This window comes from Ambystoma mexicanum, chromosome 4p (genome assembly GCF_040938575.1).
Source record: "Ambystoma mexicanum isolate Mex_15411 chromosome 4p, UKY_AmexF1_1, whole genome shotgun sequence".
NCBI classification, from domain to species: domain Eukaryota; kingdom Metazoa; phylum Chordata; class Amphibia; order Caudata; family Ambystomatidae; genus Ambystoma; species Ambystoma mexicanum.
In genome coordinates this window covers 822,512,249-822,525,919 of record NC_090927.1, presented here as the reverse complement: position 1 = coordinate 822,525,919, position 13,671 = coordinate 822,512,249, and the positions used below count along the sequence as shown (strand labels likewise).

The following is a 13,671-nucleotide window of genomic DNA, read 5'->3' as shown; positions in this document are numbered from 1 at the left end:
GTCAGCAGCTCCTACCACCTTCTTGGGTGGTTTTACTGGGCAATCCCGTAGGAAGTGTCCCGAACATCCACAGTACAGGCACAGTTGTAACTGCCGTCTCCTTTCTCTGTCCTTTTGAGTCAGAGGTCCCTTAACCCCCCGATCTGCATAGGTTCTGATGCATCTGTTCCCATGGGGGTAACATTATCCTTGTGCTTAACAAATACCCGATTCTCGAATTTAGCTCGATCAGTCTTTCTATTCTGAAGTCTGTGATCTAACTGGACCACCAGATCTATATATTCAGAGCACTCCTGAGGTGGATTCACCACTTGTGCTAAAACGTCTTTGAGCTCACCTTGAAGTCCTCGATGAAATAACGTAATACGCTTTGCCTCTGGCCATCCGGTTTCCACCACCAACCTATTGAAGGTTGCGATGTAGGTCAACAGATCCCGATTACCCTGACGTAGGGACAAAAGTTCGTTATCCAGGGCTTGTCCTTGTGAGTGTCGGGCAAACAGTCTTTCCATGCTTAATTGAAAACCCTGGAAATCCCGAAGAAGAGGGTCATGCTGATTGACTAGTGGAATTGACAAATCTGCTGCACTACCGCTGAGATAAGATAAAACAAAGGCTACCTTTGCTTGGTCATTCGGAAAGGCTCCAAGTCTACATAGAAAATGCAAGCGGCACTGGTTCATAAACGCAGCAAACCTTTTTGGGTCCCCTGCAAAGCGTTCAGGTGGTGCTAAGGGAATATTTCCTGGTAAAAGTACTTGCACAGGGATACTTGTTTGAGCGTGAGTTGGGGTACCCCCGAGTCCAGGTAGGGGTGTTTGCCCAGCTTGGTTTTGCATTAGGTGCCTAGCAAGATTGTCAGTGCGTTCCTTAGGCACAATCAGCTCTCTCCGGAGAGCATTGGTTTATTGGCGGGCAGAATGCACTTCGGCCCAGAGTTCTCCCAGTAACTGGGCTAGTTGGTCAGTTTGAGGTCTCCATAACGCCCAGGTGGGAATTTGTATTAAGTCTTTGCGTTCTGTTATGCTCACCTGGTTCCCGCAGGGGCGTTGAACGGAACTGAACAGCAGTGGTCTCCACCAGCGTGACTCGCAGGGCGGAGATGGCTGACTGGACTGGCCCTCCTAGTTTTGTCTGCTTGACCCGTTAAGAGTGGTTTCCTGAAAACAATAGAAGGGAGTTAGCCACCCGTGGACTGCGAGGATGCCTGCACCCAATTCGTTCCCACCTTAGTGCTTGAAATGATGAGCTCTCCATCCTGCGCTGATTGCAGGGGCGCGTAGAATGCCAGTTACTCCACTGGATCGAAGCAATAGGGTGAGTTCCAGACGAAATAGGGCTCTGGAACGTGGCGTGGAGCCGTAATTAAATAGTCTTTAGAGTTCCAAGGTCTGCTATTCACTTATTTCCTTTTTCCTTTATCTTGCAGCTTGGTCCAAAAGGAATTCTCCTGATTGGCAGCAGGTCGCGCTAAGGTAAGAGTCAGCATTACCCAGCACAGTCCGGTAGAAAATAATGATGCTAAATGTCTCTAACCAGTGCTTTTGTCCTTTTACAGGTGCGGCGTAAGAAGATGCTGGATGCCGAAGAATTATTCCTCGGGCGGCAAATCAAGTAAGTGCCTGGCGGTAACCAAGATTGCCTATGTTTGCTCTCGGCTCACCTTGTTTTTTCTGGTCTTCCTCTAGGTGCCGAGAATGCAGCTACGAAGAGATGTAAGCTGCGCCTGATCGTTTAGATGCTGTGAAGACTGGTAAGTATGGCGCGGCGCAGCTGCTAGCGGTGCGACACGTTTATTTTTTCAAAGTCTTTTTTCCTTGTGCAGGAATGCGGTGGATTCAGGAGCCAATGAAGATTAGAAGGTAGGTTCTTGCTCTAACCTCTTCTTCTTCCTTTCTTCCCAGGATGCGGTCCGGATTCAGAACGGGCATTGCAGGTAACAGGATGCTGGCTGTAGGCACGGTGAGCGTTACGCTGCTGAATGCAGAATAACGCGAAGCGTGTTCTGCTCTTCGGGCGTGGTTTAAATAGCTTCCAAAGTAGTTCCAGGTAAATAGTTCCAAGCACCACACCCAAGTAAAAGAATAGTCCCTGAAGAAAAGTAGTCCTTCCCTGGCCTCACAAAGGCCAATGCTCGAGTGCCTTGCGGCATGGTCTGCATGAGGTAAGTTTGACTGTATGAGCCTGGCGCCTACGGCGCCAGGACTGATCCCATATATGAGCCTGGCGCCTACGGCGCCAGGACTGAATCCATAGAGCCCCTAACCGGGGCTTTGTGGGTTCCAATAAGGGGCTGGATGTCTGCCCTCTGGACTGATGGACTTGGTCCGGGGGTAGGCATCATGACAGCTCTCCCCTCTGAAGCACTCCATTGTGCATCCTCTGCTCAAGAAACCCACAGTCGTTCCTTCTTATCCGGCTAACTATCGGCCAATTTTCATTACTCCCTTTTTTGGGTAAACTCCTGGAAAAGCTGGCCATCTCTCAGCTAAATCTTCATTCTGATTCAGTTGTCTCTCTCCATGACCACCAATCTGGTTCAGAGCTGCCAGAAAGCATGGAAACTGCTCTCCTGAACATCTGTGAAGATCTGCTCTCCAACCTTGTCTCTAACATTCCCTCTGTCCTCATCCTACTCTATCTCTCCTCCGCCTTTGATACGGTCAACCATACCATCCTGCTCAACCGTCTTCGTGACAACCTGGGTATCACTGATCGGGCTCTGGCCTGGCTGACCTCTTTCCTCTCTGATCGACCCTCCGAGGTACAACTTGGGTCCTTCCTTTCATCGATCTCCCCTTCTACCGCTGGTGTTCCCCATGGGTCTAACCTCTTTCCCTGGCTTTTTAACCAATAGCTGGCAATTCTCGCCTACTGCATTTCCATTTTCTGCTCAAACTTCCAGTGCTACGCTGATGTCAACTCATTTTCAGGCTGCCCTCGGCCACCTCCTCTCCCTCCCTCATCTGATTGCCTAAATGCCATTCAAAATTGGTATACTGCCAACGATCTTTGTCTAAACACCAACAAGACTGAGATCCTCCTCATCGGTTCACCTTGACCATCCTTTCCCCTCACTCTCTGGCTGGCCTCCCTTGGCCCTCTTCTTACCCCTACCTGCGAGGCTAAGAACCTCAGAGTCATATTTGACTCCACACTTTCCTTCTCTGCCCACATTTCTGATGTCTCTAAAAAGTCAAACTTCTTCACCTCCTCAGAGCTACTCTCCCATTCCTCTCGTTTCCCCAGAAGCTCACTGTCGCCCAAGCTCTGGTTCCCTCCAGGTTGGACTACTGTAACAGTCTCTTTCTAAATGTACCTGCCTCCACACTCCGCCCACTACAACTAATCCAGAACAGGACTGCGAGAATGGTCCTTGACCTCAAGCCCTGGGATCGTATCTCTCCAGCTCTGAAATCCCTTAATTGGTTCCCAGTGGATGCAAGGATTACATTCAAAACCCTCTGCATTGTCCACAAGGCTGTCGGCGGCCTGGGTCCAAAATACCTTCAACTATCCCTCCGTAAATACCTCCCATCTCGAGCCCTTAGCTCCTCTACTTTAAATTCCCTCAGGGTCAGTCGTTTTTCAGAGAAACAAGCTGGGGGTCGATCTCGGTCTTCGGCTGGGGCCTCCCTTTGGAACAGCCTCCCTGCCACCTTGAAACTTGAGGAGAACCATCTCCGGTTCCGGAAGCACCTGAAGACCTTCCTCCTTGCCTCTTCCTTTGCTCCTTTTCTCCCCTGCTAACCTGTTTTTCTCTCTTGGCACCGTGCACCTGGCCACCCTCTGTCCTAATGGCCCAGGTACCTGCTCACCCCGAATCCCTCCTGCACTACCTACGGGCCACCCATTGCACTGGGATCTATATCTGTACCCATACAGTCCCCCACCTTTCTTCTGCACTTATCAGATATACCGTATCTGACAATCATACACTTGCCACTTGCGTGCTGCACTACCACCTTTTCATTGCCTGTATTATTTATTTAAATTATTTATTTTTTCTCTCCTCTGTACTGCACTTTCCACTTCTCCCCCTTCCACACACTTTCCCCCTTTTACCTTCTCCATGCGCTTGCGCTTTCTTAATGTCACTGGGCATAGTAAGATCGTTGTTTTCATATCTCTCTTTTTTTCTCCCTTGTTCCCCTCCCTTTGCTTGGTCGCGCTCTGAAACACTTATGTGATTTTGGATCCTAATTTCATATGCCAAATAGTCTCCCCGCTTATTCTTTAAGGACGTGTGTCCTGTTTATTCTGTAAAGAACTGCACGCAGCCAGACAGCATCTCTCTCAGGCCTGCTCCTCGACAAAACACCCAGGCATCAACCATTGTAAGTCTTGACAGGTGGACACAGGTTAGGTTCATGGCTTGTAGGGATGACTTTCTGGCCCCATTATCAGCGTAGGGGATCACAGTTTTCACCTCTGATGCTAATAATTGAGGACACTGCATATTGCGCCAGTAATTTCCTATCTGAAGGAACATATGAGGGCTCCCGGTTACCAGCCCATTCGCCCAGGAGGGCTCAATATAATTAAGACAAAAGAATGGGTCTTCCATTCCTACACCTTTGCCCAAATTATTGGTTCTTTATCAAGTATAAAACACACTGTGTTGAGTTAATGCAAGGTATATATATTAATGCAAGGTATATATATTTATAAGTTAAGGCCAAATGATCTACTCACACACAAACAGGAGTTGTCCATATCGATATACATAAAAGATATGTGATGTTGTCAAAAAACAAACAATTTGGATGAATTCAAACCAGAAGTTCAATATCATTCAATGGAGGTGAAAAAAGCCTACTATTGTGTAAAGTCACAACAGGAGTCAATACAGTGATTACAACATTTCAGGTGAGGAAAACATAACGAGAGACTTGGAAAAGAACAGTGTTAACAATTGGACACGGCGATGGTGGTTAAAGACTTGTCTACACAATTGTGTTTCGGCCCTCAATGACTGTTGTGCCAGCCAATCGGGAACGGGCCTTCAGCACGACGGGAAGAGAGAACAAACGGGTTTTGTATGTATATTGTGCCTATAGGAAAACACAAATAGGCAGTGTCAGTGCTGGGGCATTCCGGTGTAGGAGATGAAAAGCAAAGGTTAATAACTTAAGTGTCAATGAATGATTATCTTACCGTGCTAGGAATGCAATGGATTCTGCACGTGTTCAAAATGAACTTTGGAGGTAAAACCCGTAACAAATCGGTTGGCCTCTGGGTCTTCTTGACTGAAGGACAACCTGTGTGAAAAAGAAAGTGTCCGATCCAAGTCCAATGTGTGGGTCTTCCCCTTATCACTGACGAGGGGGCACTAGGGGGCACTGTCCAACAGACATCCCATTTCTGTATCCACTAGGAAACGGGAACATTAGGTGACCACCCCACCTTTGAATAGTACAGCTGCAACGAGCACTATCTGATGTCTGCAGCAACAACATGCTGATCCCTCAATCCTTTACAAGACTGCTGTTACTTTGAATAAACCTGTATGCACTACAGGTAAGCCATCTCTTGTAATTTTTTGGCCAAATGAAGAAATGTAATGCCCCCTCGTCTGTGATAAGGGGAAGATGCACACTTTGGACTTAGATCCGACACTTGCTTTTTCACACAGGTTATCCTTCAGTCAAGAAAACCCAGAGGCCACCCGATTCGTTACGGGTTTTACCTCCAAAGTTCGTACTGAACACGTGCAGAATCCATTGCGTTCCTAGCACGGCAAGATAATTAATCATTCATTGACACTTAAATTATTAACCTTTGCTTTTATCTCCTAAACAGGAATGCCCCAGCACTGAAACCTGCCTATTTGTTTTCCTCTAGGCACAATACACATACACAACAGCCCGTTTGTTCTCTCTTCCTGCTCTGATGAAGGCCTGTTCCAAATTGGCTGGCACAACAGTCATTGAGGGCCGAAACACAATTGTGTAGACAAGTCTTTGGACACTGCGATAGTGCTTAATTGTTAACACTGTTCTTTTCCAAGTCTCTTGTTATGTTTTCCTCACCTGAAATGTTGTAATCACTGTATTGACTCCTGTTGCGACTTTACACAATGTTAGGCTTTTTTCACCTCCATTGAATGATATTGAACTTCTGGTTTGAATTCATCCAAACTGTTTTTTGACAACATCACCTATCTGTTATGTATATCGATATGGACAACTCCTGTTTCTGTGTGTAAATAGACCATTTGTCTTTACTTGTAAATATATATATATATATATATATATATATATATATATATACACCTTGCATTAACTCAACACAGTGTGTCTTATACTTAATATAGAACCAATAATTTGGGCAAAGGTGTAGGAATGGTAGACCCATTCTATTGTCTTACTTACGTGAATGAAGACATGAAAGATGTTTATATTTCGGGTCTGGCATTTCTGTTCATATGGGATGTGACCCAAGTGCTATTTAGTGAAGACTGTGGACACATGTTGATTTTCATACAGGCATGTTTTCCAAAATCACTGTGAACCACAATTCACGGGGAACTGGAGGAGGTGCAAACAAAAATAAAGTCAATGCTTACTTAGCTCAGTGGTGAGAAAAGCCTTTGAAGTCATGTGGTTGAAATTACTTTGCCCTCTGAAATTAAATATTTGTGTTTTCATGTCCAAGGTAAAATGGGGTGGGTGGGGCCTGAAAAAGGGGTGTGCCAAATTTGAGCAGGTGCACACACTTGGTTGGGCCTAAGGCAGCAGAAAGCCTAAAAACATCCCTCCTGGGCAACTCAATCTAATGGTGCCAAACTGGTCAAAATTGTTACTCCCCAAGTGCTTCAAACTAGTCGGCCCCCAAAACCGATTTGGTTCTCCGGGTACGCTGTTCAGAAAACCCTCTCATGGATAAGTGGCTATACTGTTGCTTCATATTAAAGGAATAGTGTGCTCTACAAATGTTATTGTCCTGAGCGTTCGGGCATGTGGTTTTAAGCAAACTGATCGATCGTAAAAATATTTCCTAGGCACCATACCTTAGTTTTCCTCACTTTTACACATGCGAAATCAAGGAGTCGGGCGTGGCCATCTTGTGATAATCTTATCCGTGATTGATCGCCCCAAGTTGAAGTGCCCCTGTGGCACTAAATCATATCACCCACCGCTTGTGTTAGAGCATCAAAACATCATGAGGCACACAGTGTTCCTTTCGAGAGAAGATGCGCATTCAATGCACCTTGAACCGCAAGGCTTCGGCATCAGCTTCTTGCTAGACCGTAACCGATGGTTGCCCCTTGTCGCTGGTACGGCCAAAGGGCATATCGTTCCCGGGCAATCTTCCCACATCAACGTAATGTAATTCCATCCGTTTAGGCGCATCTGCCATTGCTGGCTGAAGAAACCTTCTGTTGGTATCTGGAAACGTTGACATTCGCAGAACGGTACGATGTAATAAAATATATTTCAGTAGCCGTTCTTTATTCAAATGTATCCATTTACCCTTTAATTCTGCACCGGGTGAAACCTAATAACGAACACAAACCACAAACAATGGAAACACACAGAAAACATTGGGGAAAGTTTGAGTCTACGTTGTGCTTGAGAGGTTAGCGCTGTGGAGTATGTATAGCTCCCAATGGGATGCCGAAGTTGATGGAAATTCGACCACCATATAGACGGCATTATAACGGAATATTAGCAACAAACTTGGGGTTGGTGACCCCCCAAGTTCCCTCGGGAAACCCAGACGTGGACTCCATGCTTACTGTACTGCGAGGCACAGCTCCACCTCACTGATGAGGCACAACAAGGCTGAAACACGTGTATGAGGGTACTGTAGGTACTCTTGTTCAGAAGTGAATTGCCATAGCATTTCGGTGCTGGACTGCCCATGTGCTCGGTACAAAGACTGATATGCAAATGGATATTTCCCATCTGTGAAAGGTACACTGAGCAAAAGGCGATGGCTGTGGACACTCAAAGTGTGGAAAAAAAAAAACACATAACAGGTTATCATGCCATGTTCTTGATAGAGAGGGGCACCTGCTACCTTTTTTAAAAACGGAACTGGCAACATCAATTTTCGACAAGCGTACCAAGTCCACTTGGAAAATGTTCTGCACCCGGCACATCCAATAATACAACATTGAAAGCACACTGATATGCCATGGGACGCAGTGGTTTGGATATCACTAGCCTGCATACAGGTTGTGTTTGATGAATAATCGTCACAATATGCTCCAACTAACAACCCATAACAATGTAAGCAAGCAATACCGGTCAGAAAATGAAACCTTTACTCGTTCGTCTATAAACTTGTCTTTAAACTGAATAGTTCAATTTAGATTATATTTGGTAGTTCCATTCTCTTGGTGTAACGCAGAGTGTCCGCTCAGAACAACAGTTTGCATAGATTGAAAATAAATGTTCCAATGTCCAGTTTTAAAATAGTGGATCTTATTTTTGCGGGTATTCGACACCTTCCGTCCTTCAAGCCGTAGCGAATCCTCCCTTTCGTCCATGGTCGAATAACAATTGAATTTAGTTCCGAGCGTGTGTGCATTTTAGCTTTCGTTTGTGAAGGAAAGCTACAAATCTAAAACATACTGTACAAGACGGGTCGGTGTGAACTCCCCACATTCAACATCAAACGAAGTGACTTTCACTCCATGGGAGCGATGAGCACGGCCGACCAACGTCGCAGTTGTAATATGTTCGAAAAATAAACAAATTGTTTGATGGCAACCACCAATGCCGCCGGTCATGAATACTTTTTTACCCATCAATAGTGCTAGTGATTTTGTTATTTTTGGACAACAGTTACACTGAAGCTAAGTAAAACAGATACTACAAGCTACTGAAAGTCTGGTGTAACCTAAAATTCAATTTGTGTGTCTGAAACGGCCATGATAGCATATGATGATATAATATTGCATTTATAATGCGCCAATGCACAAGTGCTTCAAGGCACGACGAGGCAATGTAGGGGGAACGGAGGGAAGACCGAGACAACAATCTTTCTAGTGTTGGGAAGTAGACGAACCTTGCCCCCTCCCCCTTGTAGCTAACCCCCGCTATATTCAGTTACACCACACCCCATCGCAAGTAACACATACTCTATAGTTTCAAGCCCAGCATTAGGAAACAATTTTGAAATAGCCCGAATGACATCTTTCTACTACGCCCAAAAATCCATCTCTGTACAAATGGAGCTCTCCCATCCCCAGAGCCTCGCTCAGCCAGCCCACACCATCTCCTCCCCATTGCCACGTCTGCGTGCGCCCTGTTCTCGCGGAGGAATGTGCTCGGCGGATAATGTGAAACACTGACAAGGCATAAAGCCAAGTGCCCATTCATCTCCACTGAACTTCCCGTGCACTAACAACCTCCACCCCGCGAGGCCTGAGCCCCCAGCTCAGACCCTGCAGTTCCTTTCATGCTGATATCCATCCGACCCTCCCGTGCCCTGATCATTCAAGGACTCACATCACAGCCCTAATCCCATGTAGTAATGTATTCTCCCAAAAAGCAACACACAGCTACCTATATCCTGAGGACCCAAGCAGGGCAGATGGCAGATCAAACCTTTAGGTTGTGCACCTGGGTGCAGAGATTGTGATATCAAATAGATTCCAAAAAGGTAGAGGTTAGAATGGCAATATATTAGCTCATTTCAACAAAGTACCCCTATTCATGCAAGATTTTGTGTGTGTCATTATTTCTGCATTATCAGTTTGATGTTTAGTTTGACAGATGAATTGCTCCCTTGCCCTGAACTTCACACAGCGCAGATGAGCCCAGCTAACCCACATGTGCCAAGAGCGACGGAGAGACCTTGAAATTGCACAAGTCCAGTTGAGGGGTGAAGGGGAAAAAAGCGGGGTGAAAGCGGGAGGGGGCAAAACACAGAGTATGGCATCCTACAACCGGTACTTCTTGCCAAAAAGTTGACAAAGAAGATGTATTTGAAAAGACAATTTGGACGCTACGGCCACCTATGTCGAGCTTTACAGTCACCAAGCAACCACATACATGTTATCGTTCGACAACCAGTAATTTAAATTAAGGGAAGGCAAAAGATATAAATTAATGAATCATAAACTGGATTAAATCTGCATAATTAAATACTTCTCAATCCTTTTTATAGCATTGAAATTCAGGTTTAATGGCATTCCATTGTTGATGTACAATGTACAAACATTGGGGAAACATCCCAAAAGTTATAGTGAGCACATAAAGAACACTGCCTGAAATCATTTATACCGGGAAGTGAACTCTTCAACAAGTTCAGCTTTAGGTGGACATGGCTCGTTTGCAATGTTTAGTGGCATTGTAGGAGTCCTAGGAACAAAATCAGGATCGATTCCATGAGTATGCATGGCCAACAAAGTCAAAGTGATATCTCTCATAAAATCGAACTCCATTTCCTAGTATATTGGCTTGGCCACCCATTTTTTGCTTCGTTTTGCAAAGGCCAAGGTGTAACGAAGCATCCCAAAGTTTCCGACAGTTCTCCGTTGTTCCCTCCCTAAGTTCTCGTTGTGTGCTAATACGGCTAGTAATGGTCTGGCCTGCATACCGTCTGTGCCGAAATTCAACCTTTTGGGCCTGTAGACTAGGCACATATTGTGAAATACCTCCAAATCTCTGGTGTGACAGAATTCTGCGAGTCCCTTTAGGTCTCTTGAATGAGTTTTATCATATACGATCTTCTCAAGAGCTGTGTGTGGAGGTGAACACGGCACCAACCACTTCTTCTTGCGTTCCTGCTCCTCCGATAAAGGTCCATGTGCACATTCGTGAAAATGTTGTTTTTCTGTCCATGAATGAACGTTGGAACAGTGGTGCATCAATGAGCGACCTTTTTCAAGTAGAATTTCCACAGACCCATAACAATTTTTGGCGCTCCACCAAAGATGGTTGCTGAGACCACTGTAAAATATTTTCCCAATACCTTTTTTTTTTACCAGCAGCTGTAATTTTTTTATTGACTGATTTGACAACATGCCATACATCAAATTTATGACGAATGTTTGGAAACTGCTCTCACATGGCTTGGCTATTGAAACATGTATGTCAGTGGCTATGAGGTTTATTTGCATTCCCCTCGATTGAAGATGTTCGAGGGATTTGATTAAACATGTTTCTCCATGGCCACAGAAGATGTACATTCAGACACCTGCACGATCGCCAAACGTTTTTTTACCTTCCAGGTCTTGAAAGTGGTATGTATAGTACTTTGCTGAACATACGGGGCTGTCGCACTGTCCGTCGCCAGCTAGCCTGAACCGTTTGCCAGAGAATGTGCTTTCAATTGACATCTGTTTAATTTTCAAGGATTGACTAATAGCGGGGAATACGAATTCCCTTTGATATTTGTATTACTGGGTTTTTAGCAAGGAACTGAACTCCCATAAATTGACAGAAACTGGACATCTTACTGAAAGTCAAGCCACTGAAAAGTACAGCTGCTGAATATAGTTGATTTCCAGCTGGCACTTTGCCCAGCATCGGTTGACACCACTGGGCTATGCAGCATCTAGCAGCCACCAACATAACCTGTACCATGTGCCCATCCTCCACCTCCTCCTCCTCTAGCCACACCCGAAACGGAAGAAAGCACAGCGAGTGCATCCTGCGGATCCCATCAACCCCTTACTCCACAGTAAAACCTCCCTCTAGTAAGCCTGCATGCTGGGGCATCCCCCATCACATGCGACTGTAGTGCCCCCTTCACCCAGCAACATTTCCAGCATTGTGGGTGTGCCTTTGTTTTAAAAAATGTGGATAATAGACCCCACATCCTCAGTTTCTGGTGCCTGGAGCCTTCATTTCTCTGGGTGAGGTCACTCCAATGAAAAGCCAGCATGGTCTTGTCTGGGAGAAGGGGATCATGGAGAGCTTGCACTCAATTCACATTGGCCCAGGGAAAGTGATTGCACATTCTTGGTTCCTTCTGAGAGATGGGACAATGTTCACAGAAACTGGGCAGGGCTTTGGCAACATAACATTCTTGGGAGAGTGCAGGAACAAGCAGCACACTCTCACACTCGCTCTTTGGTTGGAAATCTTCTGTGTTGGTGGATTCAGCCCAAGGCTTGACAAACTGATACAGACATTGTTAAAAGGGAGGTTGGGGCATGAAGGTTTAGTGCCAATCCAATTACCAGCGTTGCATTTTTTTTAAAACATTCAACGGTCAACTCAATCTCTGGGGAGCCGCTACATTGAATTTTGCCAAATTCTTCCAGTGCCTTCTCTGAGGTGTAGCTCGATACGTGGTCTTCTGAGATTGTGGGCAATAAGCAATTGCCTCTCTGATGAGGCTTTGATTAGGGCTCTCGGGGGGGGAAAGGTTGTTTAAACCAGGCAGGAATAAACGAAACAAAAAATATACAGAATTACGCAAGATTAGTTAAAAAAAAGTTCTGTCTCACATTAACCAAGAAAGTATTTAAAATAACTAATTGCTGGTCAAATAGACTTATGTTTGTGGCCTGTTCATATCCTGCTTTTCAATTTTACACTCAGTACCCAAAATAAAACATTGGCTTTTATAAAGAAAAAGAATCACCTTCTCCATGTCAACAGATAGCTCGGCAAACCACTGCTTTGCATCTTTTTGCTGGACCACACAGGTTACATGCAAGCAAGCTGCAAAGGCAGGTGAACATACACTTTAACATATAGTAATACATTACATGAAGTTTACTTTTTTTAAAAAATACAATTTTAATGTTACAGTTTGTGGCACAGCTTACTCCATTTGTCGTGCTGCTCGGCAGGCTCTGTAATGCATTCATTTTAGTGCTACAAACAGCCTCTACTTGGGCTCACTGAGACACTTCTTATACAAAGCAAAAATAAAGTTTAGTGTGCACCACATAGCAGAAGGAGCTAGAAATGTGAGGATATCTGGTCTTCAAGTGCACCCAAATTTACTAGTCTTTCCTGAACATTTTGGAGCTCTTCAATAAAATAATGCATTAAGGCAAAATGGTCTAGAACCAACACAGATCTTGATATCAACTCAAATTAAGGACTTTGTTTACAGACACAGAAGCCTTTAAAAGCCCCAGACAGGAATTCTAAGATGGCCGCCACGAGGAGAGCTGTGTGGACGGAGCTCCCCCCTGACCCCACAGGGCCTAAAACATAAGGAGGTCTTGTACAAAACCTTCCCCAGGTGGGGGATTGTAATAGTGCAAAGAAAATCTTAAACGAATCGGAGCAAGGGGGCCGGTGATGGAGCACTGGTCCGGCATGCAAAGAGGTCCACGGGGACAGGGGTGCCCTACGAATGTAACGCAGCCAGAGGGGAAACAGCAGATGGAGAAGCTCTGGAGGCATGCCGGGTGTAAGGCGGCTTTGGAGCACCTAAGAAATTGGAAGTCCCTGTTGAGGGGAGGCCCTGCACGGCTCACGAGTTCCGCATCAAGAGACGCCCAGGGGCTCAATGGGTACAAAACCAAACGAGGGAGAAAGTGAGGACTCCGTCTCCCACCCCCATCCTGAGCAGGGACGAAGTCAGTGGTGGCACAGCCAGAACGGGGGGAGACCTCCTCCTCAGAGCTTGAAGAGCCGGGGAATGGCAACGCAAATTCTCTGTATGCGGTCGGAGACTCGGACTCTGGTGAGTTTGACGGCCGACCCTGGGCAACAACAAGGGAGCTGGAAGAAGTGAGAGAGGGGGAGA

At 45.6% G+C, this 13,671-nt stretch overlaps 1 protein-coding gene across 1 annotated transcript in view; it reads right to left on the bottom strand.

The window, feature by feature from the left end:
- Positions 1-13,671, bottom strand: part of CCNC (cyclin C) — an 813,217-nt gene that overhangs the window by 198,916 nt on the left and 600,630 nt on the right. The window contains exon 10 of the mRNA XM_069606395.1: positions 12,550-12,629. Within this exon, the coding sequence (XP_069462496.1) occupies positions 12,550-12,629 (80 nt within the window). The remainder of the gene's footprint in view (positions 1-12,549; positions 12,630-13,671) is intronic.